The sequence below is a fragment of the Amyelois transitella genome, chromosome 19, assembly GCF_032362555.1.
Source record: "Amyelois transitella isolate CPQ chromosome 19, ilAmyTran1.1, whole genome shotgun sequence".
NCBI classification, from domain to species: Eukaryota; Metazoa; Arthropoda; class Insecta; order Lepidoptera; family Pyralidae; genus Amyelois; species Amyelois transitella.
Genome location: NC_083522.1, coordinates 6,925,963 through 6,950,547, shown reverse-complemented (window position 1 = coordinate 6,950,547; position 24,585 = coordinate 6,925,963). Strand labels below are relative to the sequence as shown.

The 24,585-nt window shown below is 36.7% G+C and overlaps 3 protein-coding genes across 5 annotated transcripts; 1 reads left to right on the top strand and 2 right to left on the bottom strand.

Moving 5' to 3' along the window:
- Nucleotides 1-712: 712 nt before the first annotated feature.
- On the bottom strand, nt 713-11,309 carry LOC106132662 (uncharacterized). Its single transcript, XM_060949473.1, has 8 exons — nt 11,044-11,309; nt 5,763-5,927; nt 5,021-5,220; nt 4,488-4,667; nt 4,026-4,182; nt 2,131-3,291; nt 1,568-1,760; nt 713-1,138 (listed from the first exon to the last, which is right to left on the bottom strand). Exons 2-8 carry the CDS (start codon nt 5,899-5,901, stop codon nt 934-936), a joined length of 2,235 nt encoding a protein of 744 aa, XP_060805456.1. The 5' UTR covers nt 5,902-5,927; nt 11,044-11,309; the 3' UTR covers nt 713-933.
- Nucleotides 11,310-11,334: 25 nt separating this feature from the next.
- Nucleotides 11,335-14,190, top strand: LOC106132663 (uncharacterized). 2 transcript variants are annotated; one of them, XM_013332134.2, is made up of 3 exons: nt 11,335-12,003; nt 13,524-13,633; nt 13,937-14,190. In XM_013332134.2, exons 1-3 carry the CDS (start codon nt 11,941-11,943, stop codon nt 14,088-14,090), a joined length of 327 nt encoding a protein of 108 aa, XP_013187588.2. In that variant the 5' UTR covers nt 11,335-11,940; the 3' UTR covers nt 14,091-14,190. The 2 variants fall into 2 exon arrangements, with proteins under 2 accessions (XP_013187588.2, XP_060805458.1); XM_060949475.1 differs by lacking the exon at nt 11,335-12,003 and adding an exon at nt 13,001-13,445.
- A 373-nt stretch (nt 14,191-14,563) lies between these two features.
- On the bottom strand, nt 14,564-24,131 carry LOC106132664 (uncharacterized). 2 transcript variants are annotated; one of them, XM_013332136.2, is made up of 7 exons: nt 22,828-24,131; nt 22,252-22,619; nt 20,341-20,496; nt 19,954-20,076; nt 19,099-19,627; nt 16,705-16,880; nt 14,564-16,348 (listed from the first exon to the last, which is right to left on the bottom strand). In XM_013332136.2, the coding sequence occupies exons 1-7, from the start codon at nt 23,872-23,874 to the stop codon at nt 15,931-15,933; spliced, it is 2,817 nt and encodes a 938-aa protein (XP_013187590.2). In that variant the 5' UTR covers nt 23,875-24,131; the 3' UTR covers nt 14,564-15,930. The 2 variants fall into 2 exon arrangements, with proteins under 2 accessions (XP_013187590.2, XP_013187589.2); XM_013332135.2 differs by having other exon boundaries at nt 19,099-19,642; nt 22,828-24,130.
- Between the last annotated feature and the right edge of the window lie 454 nt (nt 24,132-24,585).

The following is a 24,585-nucleotide window of genomic DNA, read 5'->3' as shown; positions in this document are numbered from 1 at the left end:
AATTTGACCATGCCATTTATATAATTGAAAAAGGGACGTTTGTCGAATAAAAACGTCTATGAAATACAAATTATACAGACTCTGCTTCTTAATCTTCAAAATGCAATATTTCATTAAAATAAAATTTCTGAGGTCAGGACTTATGTTTCTAAATTTTATCTGCCAAAGGATTTCAAAACAACGCCAATCATAATTTTAAACTAAAAAAAACGTTAAAAATTAAAAAAAAAATTACACAATGATACACATATCCAAATGTCCATGGCACAGTCACTTACCGTTTAAAAATAGGCATTTTAAAAAATTGCTTTTTGATTTTATCACCAATACATAAGGTTCTATTTAGAGCTACCACCGCCTTAAAAGGAAATTTTTAAAAATCGCTTGCAATAATAGATGTTAATCCAAAATTTAACTTGGTGTCGCAGTGATAAGTGAAGGAAACGCAAGGTTTAAACCTTGCGTTTTTAGCCTTTTTAACCTAAGGCCATCTTACGATTCCCTTTACATGTATATATTTTTATTGGTTTTTAAATCTTGCCACTGAGACACGAGGTTTTAATTACGGGAGCTACTACCACCATATTCCAAGCACTCCTTTTCCACTATTTTTAAAACTGCTTCTAGATCACCAAAGAAGGGGCAATGTTAAGATACAATTCAAGGTAGAAAGGTTCTAATTATTGACGTCAGTACACACGAGGCGCTTCAGACGTTGAATTTCTGACCATCGTTTTAAATTTCTACACACTTGCTGTTTAAAGCGGTGCTAACCCCTTTAAATCAGATTTTTAGACGCCTCGAAAGGCATTTCGTTCACATTAATTTTTTAAAATTGCTTCTAGGTCTTATCACCAAAGCTTACGACGGGTATCACCGCAAAAGGCGCAGTCACAAGGTACAATTTCAAAGTAGTCATCACGTTCAAAGGTTCTAAATATACGTCGGACAGTGTTCTAGTCCCGTACCGCAGGCGTCGCAGGTCTTCGCGTCCCGTTTGTTGACGAGAGTGCACGCGGGGCACTCCCGACCGCCGGACGTTAGAGGCTGAATTTCTGGACCTTTCTTCGATTTGCCACACATTTCACAAGCGGCTAGGTTGCCACGGTTCAAGTATGTACATGTGCCGCATTCCCATCTGTAAAATGTTTGTAAAAAAAACTATAACGCATACGCCATTTCCCATGAATGATTGTTTAGAACTTGCTTGTAAGACCGAATCCGTCGGCGTGCGAGTTTTATGAATCTATTGGTAGAAACGTAATGTTGGTTTTCAAAGACTGAAACTACAGTTTCAGTCAGTTTAATGTTTCAATTCGGTCGCAATGAATTCTACGATTCATTATAAACGGTTTTAACGATAGTTAAGTATAATTCGTTCACTGTTTTTTAAGATTCAGATAACTCGTCTTTCCTTCGTCCACCTTTCTCGAATATCCGTTCCATAATTTTAATCCAAAATTAAATAATATTAGTGATGTAGAATTTAGAATATTCAGTAAATTTATATGATTTAGAAGTTTCAAACTCTGAAATGAACAATCAAGTATAAAACATGCAACTTTACCTGTCTCTTTTTGCCTCACTGTCCCCTGTATCCGGCCTCTCTTTCTCTTGGTGGCTGGACGTCCTGCTGATTGGCCGGTCGCGGTGGCCATTTTGTAAACTCCTCGGCGGGGAACGCCCCACGTGGTCTGGTTCGTCCAATGATACCACAAGTTGCGCTTTCAAGTCATAATTCGGTTGGGTGGAACTTGATGCTGGGGAAAATTAATAAGAATATTTAATATCATAATATACTCTTACATGGTGAGGAAACCTGCAAATTTAGACAACTTTTTGTATAACCATGACACAATATGAGTTAGTTTCCCTTGGAACGGTTTCAGACTAAGCCACTGTCACACAAGGGAATGGCTTACAAACTTAGGATCCCTCTCGTAGGGAATGGGCTAACGACCTGTCACTATTTGAATCTCAATTCCATCATGAAGCCATACAGCTGAAAGGGGGCTTTCAAGAATTTTGGCTGTCTGCCCCCAAGGGATATAAACGCGACTATATGTAATATGAATCGGTAGTCATTACTATAAAAACTATGTAGTCATTACTATTAAGAATACAACTTACCAGCTATGCTCTTGGAACTGTGTGGTACACTATGCACACCATTTTCTACAGGCCTCTTGTCTACCTCCACAGCCACTAGTTTCGTCGGTTTCTTCACCTTCTTCACCTCGGCCGCGTTCACCACCGCCCCGTTCATAGCGCTCTGCTGTTTTATAACATCCTTCCTATCCTTTATATCCTTTTTCGTCAACAACTTAACCTTATCCGGGGCCACTTTGGGCGTTATCAAGGCATCTGTCTTAGGATTACCAATCGGTTCTAATTTTCTCGTCCGTCTTTCATCAGCTTGCTTCTTAGCTAATTGCTTCGCTCGTTTCAACTCCTGTTCCTGCTTCAACCTCATCAAATTCTCGTTCACTTTCGCCGTCCGATACGCGTCGTCATCGTAAGTTCTATCGAGATTTAAAGCTTGCAACCCATCTTCTAGATCCAATGTAGTTGGCTGATACTTTGCCCTCCTCTCTTCTCTATCTAACCTGTCTAACGTCCTTGAATCTCTATCGAGAGACGGAGAGTACCTACTTCTATCGCCGTCCTGCTCTTTACTAGACAAATTCCTAAATACGTAATCCCAACTCTCGTATGTTCCCATACCGTCTTCTTTAGCTTTACTCAACGCCGGTTGAGTGTCAGACCGGGGTAAACTTGGTAACGTTACATCGCTGAAATTAGATTTCGATGTGCTATTTCGCCTCGAGCTGTCTGCTTGGCTTCTTTTTCTCCTATCGTCTTTACCGCCATGATCGTACGGGGAATCAAGTTCTATTAACTGTCCCGTTGGAACTGAAGGGTATCTGTATTGAGGCATAGGAGGATAACCGTTTATAGGGACGTTCGTCGCGTGTTTTATTGGTGGATAAACCGGCGTGGGGATCATGTAAGGAGTTTGGACAGGATAGTAATATGGTACACCGTATGGAACTATCGGGACTGGATTTGTGACTGTTACGGGGACGTCTGGATGCATGTGGGGGTAGACAATTTGTGGGGGGATTTGTGGGATGATGTTAGGGTTGGGGACCATGTAGGATGGGTGAATCATCGGGTTTATGGGCTCTTCGAGTGGCATGTCTTCGGGGCACATGTGATTGCACGGTTGGTGGTATCTGCTTCGGACAGGCTCTGTCACTGTTACTGGCACGTTGGAGTATATTTCTGAACCTGAAATAAAAAAAATACAAATTACACTTTCAAATTTTAACTTTATTGTAAAGTAATGTTGTTAGTTTATTACCAGAACTGTAATTACTTGTCATAATCAGAAATCACCGCCCTAGAATAACGGAGCATCAATATCCCCTGCATTGATTATAATTAAGATATCTGTTCATCACTCTATCTACTTAATCGAGAAAAGTCTTTCTATCATCTTTGGGTTTTCTTAGACAGAATCTCCATTAATTAAAGTATTAAAGTTCAAGTTTTGGTTATCAAAGTTCGTTTTCCAATGTTTCTCTTTTAGCTTAAACCGGGTATCAGCATCAGTTTCAAAACGATTGTCATACGCATTTCTCGACCTCAAACCAAGATTTGAACCAAGAATCCGGCTAAAGACGGAAAGCCTGGTCAAATTAGTTTTATTAAACTTATTTCAAGCCACTTATTTCGTAATGTAAATCCGGCATAATTGAACAAAAACATACTTTCAAACACACCATCGTAATTCCCCACCCCGTTGAGCTCCCTCGCGGTGCGCAGGTTGTGTGCGGCGCTAGTCACACGTGAGACATTATATGTTGAGGACTGTCTTACCAAGAAAACATCCACAAACTCACCATCGTGGTACCCCACCCCGTTGAACTCCCTCGCGGCGCGCAGGTTGTGTGCGGCGCTAGTCACACGTGAGACATTATATGTTGAGGACTGTCTTACCAAGAAAACATCCACAAACTCACCATCGTGGTACCCCACCCCGTTGAACTCCCTGGCGGCGCGCAGCGCGTGCGCGGCGCTGGCGGCGCTGCCGGCGCGCGCGGCGCGCTCGCGGCACACGTCGCCCCACGACACGCGCGACCCGCTGCCCCACACCGACTCCCACACGTGGGACATTATCTGTTACAATATTTTTTTATTATTAAGTAGGTACATTTGTTTTTTTATTTCAACTTTTTTATATACAAACAATGTTGATACAATGGGAGGAGTTAATTTAAATGCATTGTTTAACAGTTCTTTCATCGCCTCGTAGAGCAGAGTAGGAAGTAGTTTTAAATACTTAATTATAAGAATCGCGTAAACCACTTATATTATGGTTCTTTTATTAAGCCGCGTATTGAAATCATCCCACAAAGGAATTATTCGACAAATTCCAATTCCACGGAAAATAATGGAGAACTACAAAAAAAAACACTACGAACCTGACACTCGCACTGCGCAATAAGAGCGTCCCTGGAGACCGCTGCGACCATGTCCGGGCAGATGGGCGCGTCCAGGGCCATCCGACCGGACCCGATGGACTTGTAGCCCATGCAGTGCAGTAAGGTCTCCGCGCCGACCATGTTCGCTTCCACCTCGTGTTTGTAATAGCCGCAGTATAGCTAAAATATAATATTAATATCACAAAAAGTACTTCTATAAAAAATTCTTCAAGAGATATTTAGTGGTTGATGCTACGAGTAGATAGTGAAAGTATACGTCTATATTCCTTGCGGGGTCGGCAGAGCCAACAATCTTGAAAAGACTGAAAGGCGACGTTCAGATGTAGGTATGGCTTTATTTATCTTCTATCTCATCTAGTCGAATCCCACACTATACTCTTAACTATCTCAAATGACCGATAGATTGATACGCACTAAACCCTAGTTCATAATAACTCCTTCCGCCAGTGCTGCGCCAACATTGTGTCATTGGAATACACACTAAACTAACACAAAATACAAGAGAAACTCACCCTAATAACTTTATACTCCTTCCGCCAGGGCTGCGCCAAGAGATTGCCCGCGTACCGCGCCAGGGCTGCCCAGCCGAGGCCCGCGCGGTACGCACTGAATTCAGGTAATTCATTGATCGTCCTTTGAAATACTTTGCCCGTCTCCGCCAAGCCGAACTTGCATTCATGTGGCACCAGAGATAAATACTCGATTATGTAATCTGAAATGCAAGAAAAGATAAATATAAAAGTAGTCGTCTGAGGAGAAACCAAGTTTGTTAACGATCGTGATTGATTTTATCAAAAGAGCCACATCAATTTCGGCATACGTGAGAAGAGTTAGGCTACAAACGGAACTAATGTCAGGAGGATGGTGAATGATGATAACCAATATCCGCACACAAAAAAGGACAGCCGTTTTGTGCGCCGATATTGAAACGACCATAAATTTCAGTGCCGTGTGGTTCCCGGCACCAATAGAAAAAAGAATAGGACCACTCCATCTTTATCCCATGGATGACGTAAAAGGCGACTAAGGGGTAGGCTTATAAACTTCTTTTAGGCGATGGGCTAGCAACCTGTCACTATTTGAATCTCAATTATCTTAAAGCCAAACAGCTGAACGTGGCCATTCAGTCTTTTCAAGACTGTTGGCTCTGTGTACCCCGCTAGGGATAGGTATAGACGTGACCATATGTATGTTTGTATGTATAAATTACAGACAAGATGATCATCAACTCAACCAGATTGCCATGGAACTCACCTTCCAACTTCTGCTTCCGCTGCAGTTTGTCCGGGCTGTCGTCTGTCTCGAGATACGTGTAGTGCGCGTCCTCGATGCGCCGCCATAGCGCCGGCAGTCGCTCGCGCAGCACGTCGCCCATTCCCACCGACATTACCATGACACGGGGCACGCCTTGCTTGATAACTGTATACCAACAACATTTTGAAATAAAAGAAATTTCGCATCTTCTTCTTTTGCAGCCTATTTCTTCCCACTGCAAGACATAAGCCTCCTCTAATGCATTCTACTCTTTTCGATATTGTACGACTGTTCCAATATCCATCCACATTCATTAATCCGCTGAATGTGGCTATTCAATGTTTTCAAGACTGTTGGCTCTGCCTACTCCATAGGGGGAAGTCCCGTATCGCCGGACGGCACCTAGCGCCGGACACTCGTACTATTTAAGCGAGTATAAATCAGTTCGATTCAAAATACAAGTGAAAGGGGTGCTGGGGCATACAGGTACAAGATCACGCGCCGTGCCTCGCCAGCGACGCACACGGCCGCGGCAGGAGTAACCATTTGCTGTTTTAGGCTCGAAATCACGGCGTCACCTAAATATCAATGTAAGTAATTCTAGTATATTTATGCATTTACATTTGAGTGGTATTCAAAGATAAAATCAGTACTCGATTGTTATCCGTAAAATGGTAGAATATTATTACATCTTTTAAACAATTTTAGTAGGTACCATCTAATGAACGAAAATGTGTGTCCCTTGGCACCGGACACTAAGTCGTCCCTTAGTGCCGGACAGTAAACATTGATATTTCTTGTAAGAAATTACGTATTTTATTCTAATTATTTAATTTTGTTTTAGAGTATAGAAGAGAGAAGATAGTTAAAATGGAAGAGAAGAAAAAGAAAGGATCCTGGGATCCACAGAGCTTACAAACTGCTATTGATAAGGTTATGTCAAAAGAACTGAGTGTAAGACAAGCTGCAATGCGATACAATATTCCTAAAAGCACTATACATGATTAAATAAAGGCCCTAAATCGAGAAGAAGTAACAATGAAACCAAAGTTAGGTAGGTTCACTAACACCTTGTCAGCAGAGTATGAAGAAGTCTTGGTGGGCCACATTAAAGATTTATCGAATAGATGCATGCCGCTCATGAAAAAGAAGTTTCCAAAATTAGCATACGACTTAGCTGAAGTCATGAAGATTCCTCATCGATTTAATAAAGAAAAAGGCAGTGCTGATAAATAAAAAATAAAAGTCGCAATAAAAAATTGCGACTTCATGAAAAGGCATTCTGACTTTTCTTTGAGAACACCGGAATCGACAAGCATGATGCGCCCCGTAGGATTTAACAAACCACGAGTGGATCTCTTCTACGACAACCTTGAAAAGCTGATGAAACAGTACAACATTCACACCCTCAAGAATTTATAACTGTGACGAAACTGGTGTCAGTTGCGTGCACTAATATTTGTCCGGTACTAGGTGCCACTTTTTAAAATTATGTTTTTTGTTACCAAAGTTTGTTTGATAGTATTAATTATTTTTTAGCAGCGGTTGCATTTTTGTTAAATTAATTTCATTTCTAACTTTGTTATCTAATATAACTCATAATTTTATAAACATTCCTTAAATATTTTATGTTTTATTTTTAAATAACCTTAGGTGTCCGCCACTAGGGGACTTCCCCCTAAGGGATGTAGATGTGATAATATGTATGTGTATTTAAAAGCTTTATATTTGTATTCAAAGTTGTAGCACTCTGAATTTTCTTTTCACGAATGCAACGTAACGTTTCCTAAACTGTTCGCAAATAAATTGGTTCAGTTTCTATCAAACATCAACGACATGGCATTTGTCTTAGTTACGTCCTCTCCTATCTGGAACAAGGGCTCCCCTTGTTCCGCCCATGACCACGATCCAAGTATGGTTAAGATGTGGAGCAAAAGTTACCCTGTAATGAGAAATAGATCTCCACATTTACTTGCGTAAGTTTGCATTCAAACCAATGTATATATGATGACATTAACTATGCTACAATTTCTGTAACGTTACTCTCTAATTGCCTCGTTATCACTGAAAACAGGTAATGAGTTCATCTACTAATGATTTCTTATGAGAAACCAGCCAACAGAACGAGTGATGACTACAAGAATCGGAACGGATCACGATAATCACGACCACGCGACTCAAACAATGAACATGTAACTTGTTATATTGACACATATCTTCTTCTTACTTTCTATCAGAAGTTTATACTGTAAAGTAATTAAATTGTAATAAGAAAGGTGAATCTGTACGAAACTTCGTAGACTTTTTAACGATTGCCCACGAATCAAATCCCTGTATATAAAATAATTGTGACCAAATTTAAAACTTAAATAGAGTTAACAAATTTAATCAATAGATCAGAAAAGTATGAGGGAGTCCCCAGACAAAATTCACGTATACGTGTTTTTCATTTCATGTTTCTGACCCAAGTTGCATGTACGAAATTCTTATATAAATAGCGGAATGCTAACAGGTACCAGTGGATTCAAACTTAAACAACGTGCAAAACAACTTGAAGGCGACAACCGACAATGCAAAAGGAAATACATTATGATAAAACTACATCTTTTGCATTAATTCACTCACGTTTAAACAAGTAACAGTTCGGCATACAGCCAAAAAAGAATTGGTAAACAAAGAACAATCAGAACCTACGTAACATGAGATCACTACAAAGTATGTGTAATCGGGTCGAAATTGAATACTCTGCAGCCACAAACATACAGATCGAAATAGTATCCATGACAACTCAATATTGTTGTTTTGTTGTTATCAAACAAAGGGTAAGGCCGAGGCTTCATTGACGCTAATGAGCGTGTTTGCAGTCGTAAGTTATACCAAAAGGATTCGAAAAACAAGATTATGTAATGGTCTCATTTTCATAACTGTATAATTTCGTTATCAAAGGATACATGTTTACTATAAAAAATACAGTCGAATTGAGGACTTCTTTTTAAGTCGGTTAAAAAGGAATAATAGGTACCCAACACAAATCGAGAGGTCAAGATCATTTAGAAAAAGTCCCAAGATTATTGACTATATTAAGTGGCCATTACAAACAACTTTACAGAAAATTAATGTGTAATGTTGTGACTGAAATAATTAGGTATCTTTTTGAATAACTATGAAAAAAAAATAGCTAAGCGGTTAGAGCACGATCGTACTGTGGAAAGCCAAAGACTGAGCCACAATACATAAATCTAAAGAAATTGTTAGCTTGCATCTAATTTTACTATTGTCAAAGTGGAAGTGGTGTAGTTAATAGCTTGGCGGATTTAATGAGTAGTTTAGGAATGCGGCCCGTACTCTGGCAGCTGCTGCGAATTTTTGTATTTAATTGTAATGCAGAACCAATGCCCTACCCCACAGCAGCATATATAGTATGGTCACACCTTTCGTTCTATTTGAGTTTTCTGCATTATATATATAAATAAAGGTTCTTGATAATACTAATCAAATAACCCAAAATAAAAAGTGTGACTGGGAATAATTCATGTAGGTTGGGAATAGGGTTCAAAATTGATTTGCTTCAATTTTTATCATCATCAGACAAATCGAGGCCTTATCAATACTGGTAAATAGGTACTCAATAAACTGAGGCATGTACTATATGCCGGCTATCGTTCAATGGACCATGGATTTGATTATATTGGGCAGTGACTCACTGATTGTTGAAAGAGTCTTTTATTCATAACATGATTTACTGGTGACAATCGCCATTGTCGTTACAGGAAGGAAATTGTTGTTACAGCAATTTTGGTTTGGCATTTAAAAAGTTCATTCTTAGGTTAGCAGAACATCAATATTAAAGTTTGACACATAACTGAAATGACAGCCAATTCTCATACATTCATATATATATTTTTGTCTATATCCCTTCCAGGATAGAAAGTCTTGAAAAGACTGATTCGCCACATTCAGCTGTTTGGCTTAATGGTAGAATTGAGATTGAAATTGTGACGGATTGTTATCCCACCGCCTCAAAGAAGAATCCCAAATTTATAAGAATATCCCTTAGTCGCCAATACTCCTGTTGGCTTTTAATCCCAAAATTTTTTTAAGACAACTTGTTCTTAATTTTTTATTTATATTTCAGTAAAAGATGATACTGATTGACTAACATGTCCACATACAGACTTAACAGCAGGAAATATGTCTGTCTGTAACTTTATTTTGATTTGAAATTTGGCATGTAAGTTCCTTAACCAATCTTGGGGTGTACAAAAAGAGAATTTTCCAATATTGCCATGGGGATCAGGTCAGGAACAGGAACAGGTCAAATATTTCATATTCCACAGTTATACTCTAGTAAAAAAATAAAAGCTTCACCAACTGTGTTTGGTAAAGTTTCTACAACCAGCTTTTTGTCTAAATCTGATCCTTTTGGATTATCATCACTCTAAGTTCAATTTATAAACTGACTGCATGGATTTAATTCAAAGTCTATGACACATAATTTTGAAAGTTTATAATAATTTCAAAGCTAAGCCAGATTACCCATTTACAGATAATTAAACAAAATCAAATTAACAGTAAATATCAGGTAGATACAGATAACACCAAGTAAATACTGAGTAAGAAGCTGATAAACAAAGTTTGATAAGATACTGGCTGCATTAAAAATGGAACTTATTTTATGGTTTTACAAAACTAAACAAGTAATAAAAAAAATAGTGCATGAAGAATAAGTAAATATTAATCAATTTCAGTTATGTTTCCTGCCAGTTATTAATTTCTACTGCACCTTAACCTCTCTAGAGACGAACCCAAAGTGTCTTTTGACTATTAGTAAATCCATACCTTCATTAGATATATTTCAGCATTTTCTTTTAGCCAAAAGGCTACCTGCCTCTATTTGAAACTCGGTTCCATTATTAATGAAAAACATTTATTCAGCCAAATATGGTTACATTCCTTTCAAGATTGTTAGCTTTGTCTACCCCGTAATGAATAAGGATGTGATATACATATGTAAGTATGACAGTGCTCCATTTGTATAAAAACATAATTAATTTCATAACAGTAGAGAAATTTTAGATAGATATTAATTCATATTTAAAAGCAACATACAGAGATACATTAAGCGTAGACGAAAGCGAGTTTCGAGCAAAAAATATGTTAATGAACAGCACTCCCACGCGAGCACCTCAGTGTACAATGTGAAATCAGTTTTACCAAACTCGCCGCATGAAAAGTACTTAAAAATTAAAAGTTGCCAAAGCTATGACCTCAAAATACGCACCATGAGCAGCAGGAAGAACTCTTTTCCTGGATGTCAAAATTATTTCAATGTACCGAATGTAGAGCGGACAAAAATAGTACACCAAAAATAACGAGAGATTTATTTTAACTAATTTACTGTCACATGCATGTGATTTAACTACCTCAAGTAACGCAGGTTCAATTTTAAACGTTATGAAACACTAAATAGTAATAAAGTCGTTCAAATAAAAAAATAGTAAAACAAATTCTGGGATTCTTGTTTTGACGTCTTTCTTTGAAGCAAAGCACCACTTGTGTTACGTCAAAATTGTCAAATCAAAATGATGTCATCTGTCATTTGGTCACCATTGCCATTGACAACCATTTTTTTTTACTGTTATTTGGTCGAAGAGTTCTAACTAATACAGCTTTTTAAAAAAAATATGAGTTCTTGTATAAATTCTTGGAAGGTTCGAGGTTTTCACTTGTTCTTTTTGTCTTAAATATCAATCTTATCAATCTTCTTATTCTTTCTTTGTTCATGGAAAAGGGTACCTCCCATATAACTACAAGGTCAAACGTTACATTTTACACTGTCACAATACATTGTAGGTACTATTGCACCGCTTGGAGGCTGCGTCGAGGATTATTGAAGGTTTTAGTTCCGTGATTTCTGGATATAATTGATCCATAGAAATAACTAACAACTAATAAAGAACAACAACATGTTGAACACATGAAAAAGTATAAGGCCATGTTTTCGATTGATAATCAAAGAGCCATGTTGAAAAGTTTGGTCGTAGGATATCATAAAAAAAAAATTAAGCTGTCGCTGTGTTTGAAAAAAGTCAAACAGTTTATTATGGTTGTTTTGAGATTGAGTATTGATTTGATTTTTTAATGAATTTGCCAATATCACGGCATACAACGAATTATTATGGTTAAAAATATTATATTTGTTGATATTTTGCGTCAAAAAGATATAGAAACATTTTATGAGGTATGAATTTATACGTATAAGCATAAAACAGTCGACACTTCTTAACACATCTAGTCCCAGTGCTTTCATGATATCTGGGTTCATTTTAATCAAATTCGTCCATGAAACATGGTTGTTGCGGGTGTCGATTTTTTCGCATCCGAGGATTAAATGCAGATGCGGATTTTCGAAAGCTCACATCCGCGATTGCGAATGCGAATATTAAAGATTTTTATAAATTAAAACCATGTTAAAATAAGTACGTACATACATAAAATCACGTTATTTTTCGGAGGGGTAGGCAGAGACTACCTCTTTCCACTTGCCACGATCTCTGCATACTTCCTTCGCTTCATCTACATTCATAACTCTCTTCATGCAAGCTCGGCGGTTTCGGATACTCTTGGTCTAACCCTTTGCCAGGACGTCGTTAATTTGATCAAGATATTTTCATCTCTCCTCTCCACATGACCAAACCATCTTAACATACCCTTTTCTTTTCCTGTTACTACATCTCCTTTCATATTCCAACATTCCCTGTTCTTTATCCGGTCACTCAATTTCACACCGATCATACTCCTTAACGCTCTCATTTCCATCGCATTTATTCTGCTATCGTGCTTCCTTTGCAACATCCAACTTTCACTCACATACATTAATGTTGGGACCAACACGCCCTATGCACAGCCAGGCGAGCCTTTTTGGACATTTTCTGATTCTCCACTCTCCTTTCAATATCACAATCACACTTCCCATCTGATGTAAAATTTGATTCTAGATATACAAACTCTTTCACTTGCTCAACTTTTTCTCCTTCAAAATAAGTACAACATTTTATTAAAGAAAGATTGATGGAGTAAGTATAGATCTTATCATTAATTTCTTCGCTCCCATTGTTCATTCTTCTTCTTCCTGGCTATAGTCCCGCTTGCATCCTCACCACTCTGGAGAGGACCCTTTAATAAGCCCTTGACCGTGGATCCTGGATTGGGTGTGTCTGATTATTACAGCAGGGAAACCTAACCCGTAATGGACCATAGTTTCACATCCAGTTGCAGTTGAATGTGCAAATTTCCTCATGATGTTTTCCCTCACCGAAAGAGCATCGGTTTGCATTCAAAATAATCCTACTGTATAATGTGGTTATATTATATTTATTGAAAACCAACAAAAGTCACAGACACGTTAGGTACCCTTGTCACGCCGGCCGCCGGAGACAGGGCAGTGCTCTGTGTTAACATCAAAGGCTTTGTTGAAGTAAGCAATGACCGCAATGACATTAGCGTTTGTCTATGCTATAATAGAAATTGTGGATCGGAACATGTGGCGCTAAATACAAAATCCAAAATCTACAAGAGATTATATCGATATCATTTGTAATAAATTAAAAAGTGATGAGTTGTCTGGAGAATATTTTATTTGTAGATAATGGAAGGCAAGATGAAATCGAAACATTTTATGAAGTAAGATTCAAAAGAAAGAAAACAAGGAAACAAGATATTTTATAGAGTATAAATTGATAAATGTGTTGCTATTTACAGGCTTGTCAACGACATAGAGATTACTATAGAGGCTATCCTAAAGCCCATCATCCTTTGGTGTATTTCAAAGAACCGCAGTACAGCTTCCAGTGTCCGGAAGAAATGACTGTGTAAGTATTATGAATTCTTAATTTTTTTTTCTTAAGGTGAGCCTTTCTCCTCAACTCAGTCAACCTCTAGACTTAATCATACGTGTAAAAGACTGTCATGACAATTTCGTGTACACTTCAAGAAATTGTCCTAACTCTCCACACTCCCTGATTATTATGATCAGCCCCTTCAGCATAACTTTTAAGAAGTATGCAGTGATTATCATGGCAAGTAGAATAACTCGACATATCTCTGTTGATTTTTTATTGGCACTGTCTTGTTTCCTAGGCAGTTGGATATTTCTAAAATAAATTTATTTCCAGGACCTACTTGTCGTTCCCTATGTACCATGTGAAGTACAAGCAGCCCCTAGTGCTGCCGAGCGAGACCGGCCGCACTAGCAACCTGCCCGCGCTTCCAGACCGCACGCTCGCCGGGCGATTCAATAAGGCCGCTTGCAAGGCATACATTCGATAATCAAGATTTTTATAACTTCTATGAATATTATAATAATAGCATTATATACATAAAATTACATTAACATGTTTATAAGAAGTATTAAATTTCTGTGATTATTTTTTTTTAAATATTTTTTTTATTCTACTCACCGATATCAGAGATGAATGTGGTTGATGGCAAAACTCAACATTTTAAGAATTAAACTTTCTCGTCCTGTAGGAATGTAAGATTCGTGGCAAGTGAAACAATGTAGACTCTGCCAACCCCTATGTGGGGAATGAGGCGTGATCAAATATGTAATCGTCACTATACCCCACTATTATCTAATTTAAATCGAAGGAATAGGAAAAATATCTCGCTCCTCGGTTCGGCGACGGGACTTACTTTAGCTGCTTACTACATTATTTAGCCAAAAATATGAGTATTTGTTTAATAAAGCAAGATGATAGGCAAGGTCGAATTTTAATAAAACAAAGTTATATAAAGACCAAATAATTTATTACTTATCCTTATATAACACCCGAGATCAAAGCTCAGCAATAGCAACACATCGCAAGGCATACTTGTCACATACCACAAAATACAAGATATATTCGGAACATCGTATGCACTGCACATTCCTATGTCAATTTGATAATATAAGTACAAATTACCAAAATGCTGGCTACTAGTTGCTAAGAAATTAGTTATGCTTTAAATGGCATTCGTTTAGTAAAACGTGAGCGTACGTTGATTTGTCATTTATGCCATATTTCGCGATTTTAGTGGCTCATCAATATATGAATGTAGTGCAAAATTTTCATAACAGATGGCGCTGAAAAAAGTCGCGAGGTGTACGATCGTGCAGAAAACATATGAATGTATAATATCATTTTCAATTTTAGTATAGACCTTAGATGCAACGAACACTCTTATTTTAGTATCTTGAAATAAAACAAGGATCAGACGCGTTAGATCGAGTAAAACTCGCACTAACCCCTCAGTTAGGTGAACATAAGAGTTAAAGCCGTTTAAAAAACGCCATCTTATAAAGTAACAAAATGATATAACTAAATAAAGATCTCAATGAGAAAGGTCAGAGTTACGTCAATGTAGATCTATATTATAAAAATAAAAGGTCATAATAAAAGACATCATAAACAATAAGACCCACAATCCCAGTGAAAAAGTAGCCCAAAAGGTTTAAATTACTCCATCTTTTTGCAAATGGATCTTAAAATATTACAATAAAGTTCACAATCTTTTAATGTACAACTCTGCTCATTGTGAAGGATTGTATGCTATACTGTAGACCACTTTTGAATGATTAAAAGTGAGGACATTTTTGTTTAATTTTGTTCTCATTTGTGAATCTAGTCTAAAATTGATCAAAGGTTATTTATTATCCTCGTCGACGGCGGAAATTGCAATGATAGAACCGCCACTTCTAAACAATACCAAGTTAAAAACTACTAAACTCATGTCAACTCAGCATAACAGTAACGAAATAAAACTATAAGACAAAACAAAGCGGAAGAGCGCAATGAGTTAATTATAATATTGACGATATCATACACTAAATTCCACTTACATCTCGGTACTAGTATTGCGACTAAAAGCAAAATAAAAACTCTAAAATTATTCTAAACTTAGCTACCAAAAGTCACATTCACTAAAAAAAAAACACAGTGTAATTAATTGTCAGTTGTTATGACTAAAAACTAGTCAAGGAACTAAAAGGAAATAACTAACAATAGAATTCAGACTAAATCAAAAAGTTGCATAAGTAAAAATTCGGAAATAATAATTCAATAATAAATATTACTTATTTACACGTTTTTCACCAACAGACAAGTCATTGGTAGAGAATTCACACACATCACCTCTTTGGAAACTCCACATTGTCAAAACTAATCTGTCTCCGCGCCCTCATCTTTGCGGCTTCCTCAAAGGAAGGCATCGAATTAGATTTGAATATGCCTAGATTAGCTTTATCGATCATGCTCATATCACTATTATTAGAATTTGAGTCCGAGTCGATATTTACTAATTTGTCTTGTAGGATATTTTTCGAGTTGCTTCTTGGCTGTTCTGGTTTTACAGCTACAGTGTTGTAGTTCTCTTTGATCTGTGAAGTGCTGGCGGCCTGTCGTGCTTTCATTTGTTGGTAAGCAGTGGCCGAGATGTAGCCGGTCACTTTGGTGTTGGTTTCGTTGCTGAGTTTCGTTTGCTCCTCTTTAAAGCAATCGTCGACGGAGCGTTCTTGGATTATCGCGAACACGTATCGGCGCGCGAGTCTGGGAAAATAAATTGACATATAAATAAATTGACAGGATGAAAATGATCTGCTAAACACAATGTCAATTTATGGATATACAAATACATATATTACTGTCATTGAAATTCAATATATTCTCATTTTTAATTAAAAAAATTGTCAAAGAATTGTCTGACCTTTATCATGAAATTTTGAAATTTCTGTCCATTTTAAACCCGAAAACCGTTTATGTCTTATAACTTCAGTTGTACTGTAGCATATTGCAAATCCAATAAAATCCTTTTCTCCTGGATAAAAGTACCCCATGTGGTGCCCAGAATGTTCAAGTATAGTTATCATGTAGAGTTATAACTGTCTTCAAAGGTAAATACATACTTGAGCATAGTCTCCGACGTGGAAAGGTGTGGTGAGGCCAGCCTAGCGGCGTGGGGAGGCAGCGTAAGCAGCTTCTTAGTGAGGCGAGCGAGCGCGGACGCCTTCTCCCGGAACCCTGGCGAAGACATGCTCCAGCCGTGGGCGCGTAGGGCTTCCGTCACCGCCCATAGTAGTTTCTGTAAAATTTTGAGATTGTTGTTTATATGGAACAGAGTTTAAAGTAACAGGCAGTGGTCTCAACAAAATATATGTATTTTATCTAGGCTATAATACTACAACGCGAAGGTCAGACAGAAGTTACTTCGTAAAAACCTGACTTACGCAACCAGTGACTTCGAGTTCGTAAATATCACAAAGCCTTTTTGAACTACTTATTTTGTTGAATATTATTCAAGAAAATAAGTAGTTAAAAAAATATTAACTTATAGGTACCTATTATCAGTATCGTCAATAAGTCAAATTCAAATTCAAATTCAAAATTTTTATTCATTATTATAGGATATTATTATATCGCTTAATAATTGTCGTATGGTTTAACAACTTGGTTGACGTCAAATAAATTACTTAAAAACTAAGTTTACTGCCGCTTCCAAGGCGTCAGTGCAGAAGAAGCGGTAACAAACTGCACTGCAGCATTTTCATCAACAACGTCAACTTCACAATATTAAATTATACTTAGAATAGAATGTGGACGGGAGAATACATTGTTCACGGGAGATTTATATATTTATGAGATTTAATATTGAAAAAAGAAAAATATATATATATATATATATATATATATATATTATGGATTGCCAATTTTAAAAAGATTTATGTACAGAGTGTACTGAAATTTTGATTTAAGTTCAAATTAAACTACAATTAATTACGAGGTTCCTGTGCCAAGCTCGAGCCAGATGTTTTTATCATTGAGGTAATCATCAGTCCTATAATAAGCCTTCCCACAAAGTACTTTCTTTACATACTCTTTGAATTTTCGGTTGGGCATATCAAGAACAGACTCCGGCAACCTATTATAAAATCGTATACAGTTCCCCATAAATGATTTACTGACTTTGCTAAGCCTATAAAACGGCATGACTAATTTATGTTTATTACGTAAATTTCTATCAGTTGTGGCACTAACTTTTTGAAAAAAAGAGGTATTTTTCCTAACATACATTATAAGATCAAAAATGTACTGGGACGCTACTGAAGGTATGTTTATTTTCTTAAAGAGTGATACCTTGTATCCAAATTTTGAAAATAAATCTATTTTACTCTATCTTTTAATGCACGTTTCTCATAAGAAAACAAAGAATAAAAAAAAAGGCTTGTGTTTAAACGCCTACCAGAAATGCACCTATATTACTTCCAATAAATTCGAAGTGCCTGCCATAACGGATAAATGCTCACCAAATTGTGTATCACAAAATATTCTAGAAATAAAGCTATTTTGCTTTTTATTACATTCTATAAAAATAAATCCACACCTTTAAAGTCAATTTGAGTCCAAATTTTGTAAATTATCGCTAAGGAGATGTTACCAATATTTTATTTTATTACTTTCATTTTAGTTATCTATGCTGAGGGAAAAAATTACAGTCAACCGCAAATATTTTTTTCATACCAAATATAATATTGATTACACCAAACACAAGTTACATAATTAATGCATTATGCATTTAATTATATATTTTTATGCAGTTACATAATTACTTTTTGAAAAGACCACAGGCTTTCGTTTTTAATAAAATTTTCGGCATCTTGAACGTTTGAAAATTTTTTGACGAATACCCAAGATCTTCCTTGTTTGCGTCTTCTTTTCGATTGTGTTTGAATAATTTCGTGGTCAGAATCGGATTCAGAATTAAGTAGAGGTGCTTCAACATTACTTGGTCCCGCCAAAGCTTCATCGGACATCTTAACTCAAAGGAAGTGCGATCGCTGCGCCGCAAAAATATCCACACGACTATCCTTTACGCCTCTACAGAGTCGACTGTCCGGTGGCAGCGGGGCGGGTTGCGGGATAAAAAATGTACCTAATTATGATCTGTGAGTAATACAGGGAAACAATTGTAATCTTAGCTTGACCATAATATATTTTGGATTTTGGTTACATAATTTGATTACAATAAAGCAAATTTGAACTGTACATTTTGGTATCAATGTTACTGTTTTAGTGAAACAATATTTGGTGAGCATATCAAAAAGAATATTTGTACACAACGTACGATTATTCTGACGTGTGTATACTTCTTTTGAAGCTTAATACGTTTTACTTTGGGAAACTAAGTATAGATTGATTTTAATTTATATGGAGTTAATTTATTTTACTGGGTACTAAAATTTGGAAAACAAAAGCTATTTTGGTGAGCCCTTAAATTGTACCCAAAAAAAAATAACAATTACCTTCTTATGATTCTCGTTCAACTGGGTGGTATTTTTCGACATGAACATTTCCGAGGCGCGACGGTTTATGGTCATATGCGACGAATTGCCAATATTATCGCCGCCAAAAGACAGACTTTTGGCAATTTTGCTTCTACTGGTCTCCGGTACATCATCTAAAGCGTCGCGCTTTCGCTTCAAAAACTGATCACTCGATGAGCCATCTGAGCTCTTTGTCTGAGCCAACTCTGGTGAACCAAATAATGCGCGCTTCGACCTCATTGCTTGAAGAGGCACTGATGAACTTGCAACTGGGACTGACTTTCTATTCTCTGGGCTTATAAATAAGGCCCTTTTTAGGGTTTCCCGTGTTGGTTGTGACCTAGTTAATGTGTCCTGGTCCATCAGTAAGCGTCGCATAGCTTTCTTTTTACTAGAGCCTCCACTGCGTGTCTTGGGTGTTTTGGCGGGCGTCTTTTTCCCTGGAGTCTTCTTCCCGGGGGTGCGTCTGAGCCGTGGGCTTTTTCTTTCTGAAGTGTTGATCAGCTTTCTGTGTGGGAAGAAACTTGAAAACATTCTGTTAGATTGGTGCGAAATTATAAAAGAATGTGAAGAAATTATAAGAAATATAGATGTAAGTTAACGTAGTCATAATAAAGTGGTAGTATAGAATCAAAATGCCTTTAGTATGTCTAATACAGAGAAAACCCTTTAAAACTAAAAGCTAAAAATGCATTTAGCAAAAATAAACAAATTACTCTCCATTAATACATCTGGTTGTAGCTGATTATTGGCATGAAGTTTCCTTTGGCATAATGGAATGAGGAAATACTAAAGAAAATACAACAAGACAAGACTTAATATAAAGATACTTACTTCTTATCAATGAGCACCATCTTGGTTGAGGCCTGCCTTTCGATGGTGGCGGCAGTGCAGAACGCTTGCCGACGGCGCGCCAGGTGGGACAGCCGGCGACCTGGAGACTTCGCCTGCGCCATCCTGGACAAATATCATATGTTAAGATTAAATTCGGAAAGTCAAGGTTTCTCATAAAATTTATACTTAAGACTTCAGCGACAATTAAATTCAAGTGACAGTGACAGCCCATTGCTCAAAAGAAGAATCCCAAGTTTATTAGCCTATCCCACTTAACTGTTCAAATGATACAATAACAAGAGGCACACTTTGATTCTAATAAGAACAAAGTCAGATAACAGCAATGACATAAGTAGAGGAATAACTATGAATACACATCTAACTCACTTTAATCTTAGAGCCTTCCTTTTGCATGCACTGCTTGGAGACTGCAGGCCTCCGGAGTAAATGCAAACGCTTGTGTCTGTCTCAGCCCCAACAAACCTCTCACTGTACCGACGGGCGAGCAATTCAAACTTCTCAGAGTAGGTTGTCACATTGTAACTGTAATAAAAAATTATTAAAAATAACCCTTGACAGAAAATTGTATTATAATCTAGAATTCTACTACTTTATTTTATGTACTCCTGGTACTGAATGAACACTGAACAATCTCCATCAAAAATTTTGCATACAGTTTGGAGGAAGGAGGAATAGGCTATTTGACTGTAATAAAAATATACATTTCTTTTATGTCATCAGTCTTAATATTATTGTTTTGGAGCGATTTGTAATAACGCGAGATAAAAATATTGCATTATTTTAACAAAATCCGTCTCAGAAAATTAGGCTGTTCTATGCAGTTGTCACGTGACTAAAAACGAACGTGATTGGCTATTTCTATTATGACGTCAATTATCCATAAACAGACTGTGGATCGTACTGTTCCTTAGTGTTCGCTATTATTTTTCAAGATTTTATAAGTGTTTGATCGCTCAGGATTACTCAGATAACATAGGTATTTAATAATGGAAACCAATTTCGCGAAAGCTGACAGTCGAAACCTACCAAAAGACTTTTGGTAGGTCCACTTTTGGCAAAAGTGGACCCAATAATGGTTGGCGTCTTCTTCAAAGACAATCCAGATTTCTATGCTGCCGAACTGAGGAATGTGAAAACATCAATGTAAGTATATCTTGGTAACCACTGATCTTAGATCATGATCTGATACCACTTCTTGCGAATATTCAAATCCATCGGCATAGAAAAAAACGATTTCGTAGGAGATTTTATTGTTGTATTTGTGCATTTAGGCACTGCACAACATTTATAGGAACTCATTTTAATAATTTTCACACATATGACGTGGCACAAGTTAAATAAAACAAGAGAAAATCAAAACTTTTCGAAACACCAACAAGCTTTGTATGATATTTACACGAAATTTACGTCACTGCATGCCATGGCCGCCATATTGCTAAAAGTCGCGTTTTGGCGGCATATTTGAATATTGCATTTTCTTTTTCGATTTTTTAATAAAATAGCTTTAATAAAGGCAGAAAAGTATTTTTGTAGGGCTCCTTATAAACAAATAAATAGCCTAAGATAGTTTTTAGAACTTTGTCAAATAGCCTATTAGGGCACTTTTCATGCAGGCGAGCCTTGGCTGCAAGCTACTATTATTATCACAGTACATTAACCCTTCCATTGGGGGTAATTTTTATATTATAATTATTATTCTGCTGTGTGGTTCCCACCAATGCAAAAAAGAATAGGACCACTTAATCTCTTTCCCATGGATGTCGTAAAAGGCGACTAAGGGATAGGCTTACAAACTTGTTATTCATTTTTAGGTGATGGGCTAGCAACCTGTCACTATTTGAATCTCAATTCTATAATTAAGCCAAATAACTGAATGTGGCCATTCAGTCTTTTCAAGACTGTTGGCTCTGCCTGCCCCGCAAGGGTTATAGACATGACCATATATGTATGTATGTATAATTATTATATTTGAATTAATTTATTTAAATCACAATTATTATATTTGAACCAAACATATTTCTATATTTATTAATACTTGGGAGCTGTGATGTATTTAAGGATGCAGTCTAGAATAATCTGATCCTTGTTGCCATCTAGTGGTTCATTGTTCTTATGCAAATATTCTTATATCAGTACTAAGATAAATTTTGGTGATTAGTGAAATTGTCACCAGGTGAATCATTGATAGCATCATTTCCTTAATAATTACTTAGGTAATGACCTAGTTAACATAACATCTCATTAGTAAATTGCATAATAAAACATTACAATACTTACTAAACATCATAATATCTGCATTTCAATATTTCAGGCCAGGCCGTGTCCAATGCTTCTATTTCACTACCCATCTTAATATTGACACTTTTGTCACTTGCACTAGTATCTAAGTCCGATGCGGATTTTACACTATCTGTACTTTTCATTCTTATTGTCATCTTATCACTGTCTAGTGTTGACTCAGTTTCAGTTGGAATCTGAACAAAAGAAACTCGTTTTGTTGGAGTTGCCGAGTTGACTTTGGAAGCATCAACTTTAACATCTTCACTAAATGCCGGCAGAAAACAGTAGTATTTCTTGAGCATTTCCGTCACGTCAATCTTCAGAGTAGTGATGGAAGGAGGGGGTAACACACCTTGAAGAGTTTGCTGTAAAAAAAGGTTTATTATAGATAAACAACTTTCGCAATTTGTTCTTAATTTTAAGTTGAGTTAGTATCAATAATGTAATATCTAATTGCATTAAAAGGATGTGGCAAAAGTTTGGGGTTTACTAAATTACACTTTACATGTTATGAAAAGACTTGGAATAGTTTTAAAGCCTACAGAAGTTAACCATGACATGGTAGATACTAACCTCAATCTTCTTTACTTTCTTTTTCTCATAAACTTCAAAGTCTTTTAGGAAATTCCAAAAAGGTTCGGCTTCAGGTTGTGGGTGTGACACTTCCTCATCTTCATCAGAAAACAAGTCTGGGGACCGCACTCCACTGTCAAAAGATTCCTCCAATGATGAATGACTCTGTTCTGAGTTCCACTTAGTGTTGCTACCCTCTTCTCTTTGGACTTCTTTCTTACATTCTTCATACTGTGAGTCACCTGTGCTTTCATTTGTTTTCTCAATCTCAGCCCTCATATCACTGCTGCTATGATCATCTGATGACACAACATTGCACCCTGTTTCACTAACAGGCTCAATATCTTCTACTCTGGCCAAATATGCCTGATAGTCAGTAGATTTATCATCCATGTTCACTAATCCATTATTCGAAGTCAATGCTGTGATGGGATCCACAATAGGCTTTAACTTTTTCACATGTTTTATAGTGCCATTGAAGGATAGCTCACTAATTGGTAATTTAAACACATTCTCTGCACTCCTCACGTCACGGAACATAGGCACACTGTCGACGGCGTTGTTACTATTCTCCATAGTAGAGGTTATGAACATGGGTTGTTTAAAAATCTCAGGTTTTGAATCGTCAGATGACACTGGCACATCTACCGGATCGGATTTCTCGTTCAGAAGGCAGTTATCAGCAGTAGCAGAGGAGTTATCGAGCAGCGACACCGCTAGGGACGAACTCGATTCAGCTTTGAGACACAAATCACTTTGCAAATAACTCTTATTTAAACCTAAACTATGACACGTTGTTGAATTTATTAATGGATGTTCAGGTCTGTCACAGAGTTTGTTTTTGTCAGTAACAGTAGAAGGAGCGTCTGACAAGTCAATATTGCTTCCACTGTTGGAGCTTTCGTAATCACAATTAGTTGAGGTTGGCTCTCTAGGATTTACTTCTTCGTTCAAATTATCTACCACATTGAAACTTCTCAAATAACGTTCATATAAAGAAAAACTATCGCTCATTGAGCGACAATTCGATTCGTCAAGCGATTCCATAGCTTTGCCATAGTATCAACACTGCAACTCTATTTTTTTCAGCACACTGTATATCACTGTCGGTGAACTTTAACTAGTTTCGATTTTAGGAAAAGAACAAACACATATCAAATTCTTGGATGTACATTACCACCCCACTTATTAATACCAAAATCGCGCCCTCAAACAAAACCCACCATTACGCTATCGGCCGTCACGCCATTTTATTTTGTTGCCACAAACTAAATAGGTAGAGCTTTACTATTTTATTGCTCCGCACTGTTGCCAACTGTCTCCGATGCGAAAACTGTATGATTGTTTCATTCACCATTTCATAATTTTAAACAAACAAAACCCCATATATTAAATTAGGTAACCGTTTCTTAATTGTACCATTCTAGATCTTAATTTATATTTTTTATTGTTATATTTTTAAGTAAATTTCAAACATAAAATTTTATATTGACCTTAAATCAATTTAAAAAAATAGTGAATTCAGAACTTTATAAATAAGTTTACCCATGGCCAGAGTAAATACTAATAATAAAAATATGGTCTTAATGTTTATAAAAGTTTTACTGCCTTTACAAACATCTTTTTTGGTAATACGAAGGTTAAGATTATTAAATTTACTCCAATTCACCAAAATTAATTTCAACGAAATTTAGCATAATTATTATAATAAATAAAATTTTAAGTAAAAAAATAACTTATTTATTATTAACTTATATG

Bases quoted from the DNA above. Each gene is read 5' to 3' on its own strand.
- LOC106132663 (XM_060949475.1), top strand. From the start codon at position 13,377: ATGAGTTGTCTGGAGAATATTTTATTTGTAGATAATGGAAGGCAAGAT. The intron at 13,446-13,523 runs GTAAGATTCAAA...TGCTATTTACAG, and splicing joins AAATCGAAACATTTTATGAA to GCTTGTCAACGACATAGAGA. The intron at 13,634-13,936 runs GTAAGTATTATG...ATTTATTTCCAG, and splicing joins TGTCCGGAAGAAATGACTGT to GACCTACTTGTCGTTCCCTA.
- LOC106132664 (XM_013332135.2), bottom strand. From the start codon at position 23,874: ATGGAATCGCTTGACGAATCGAATTGTCGCTCAATGAGCGATAGTTTT. The intron at 20,077-20,340 runs GTGAGTTAGATG...ATATTTGTCCAG, and splicing joins AGGAAGGCTCTAAGATTAAA to GATGGCGCAGGCGAAGTCTC. The intron at 19,643-19,953 runs GTAAGTATCTTT...AATGTTTTCAAG, and splicing joins ATGGTGCTCATTGATAAGAA to TTTCTTCCCACACAGAAAGC.
- LOC106132662 (XM_060949473.1), bottom strand. From the start codon at position 5,901: ATGGTAATGTCGGTGGGAATGGGCGACGTGCTGCGCGAGCGACTGCCG. The intron at 4,668-5,020 runs GTGAGTTTCTCT...ATTATATTTTAG, and splicing joins AGGAGTATAAAGTTATTAGG to CTATACTGCGGCTATTACAA. The intron at 1,139-1,567 runs GTAAAGTTGCAT...AACATTTTACAG, and splicing joins AGTGAGGCAAAAAGAGACAG to ATGGGAATGCGGCACATGTA.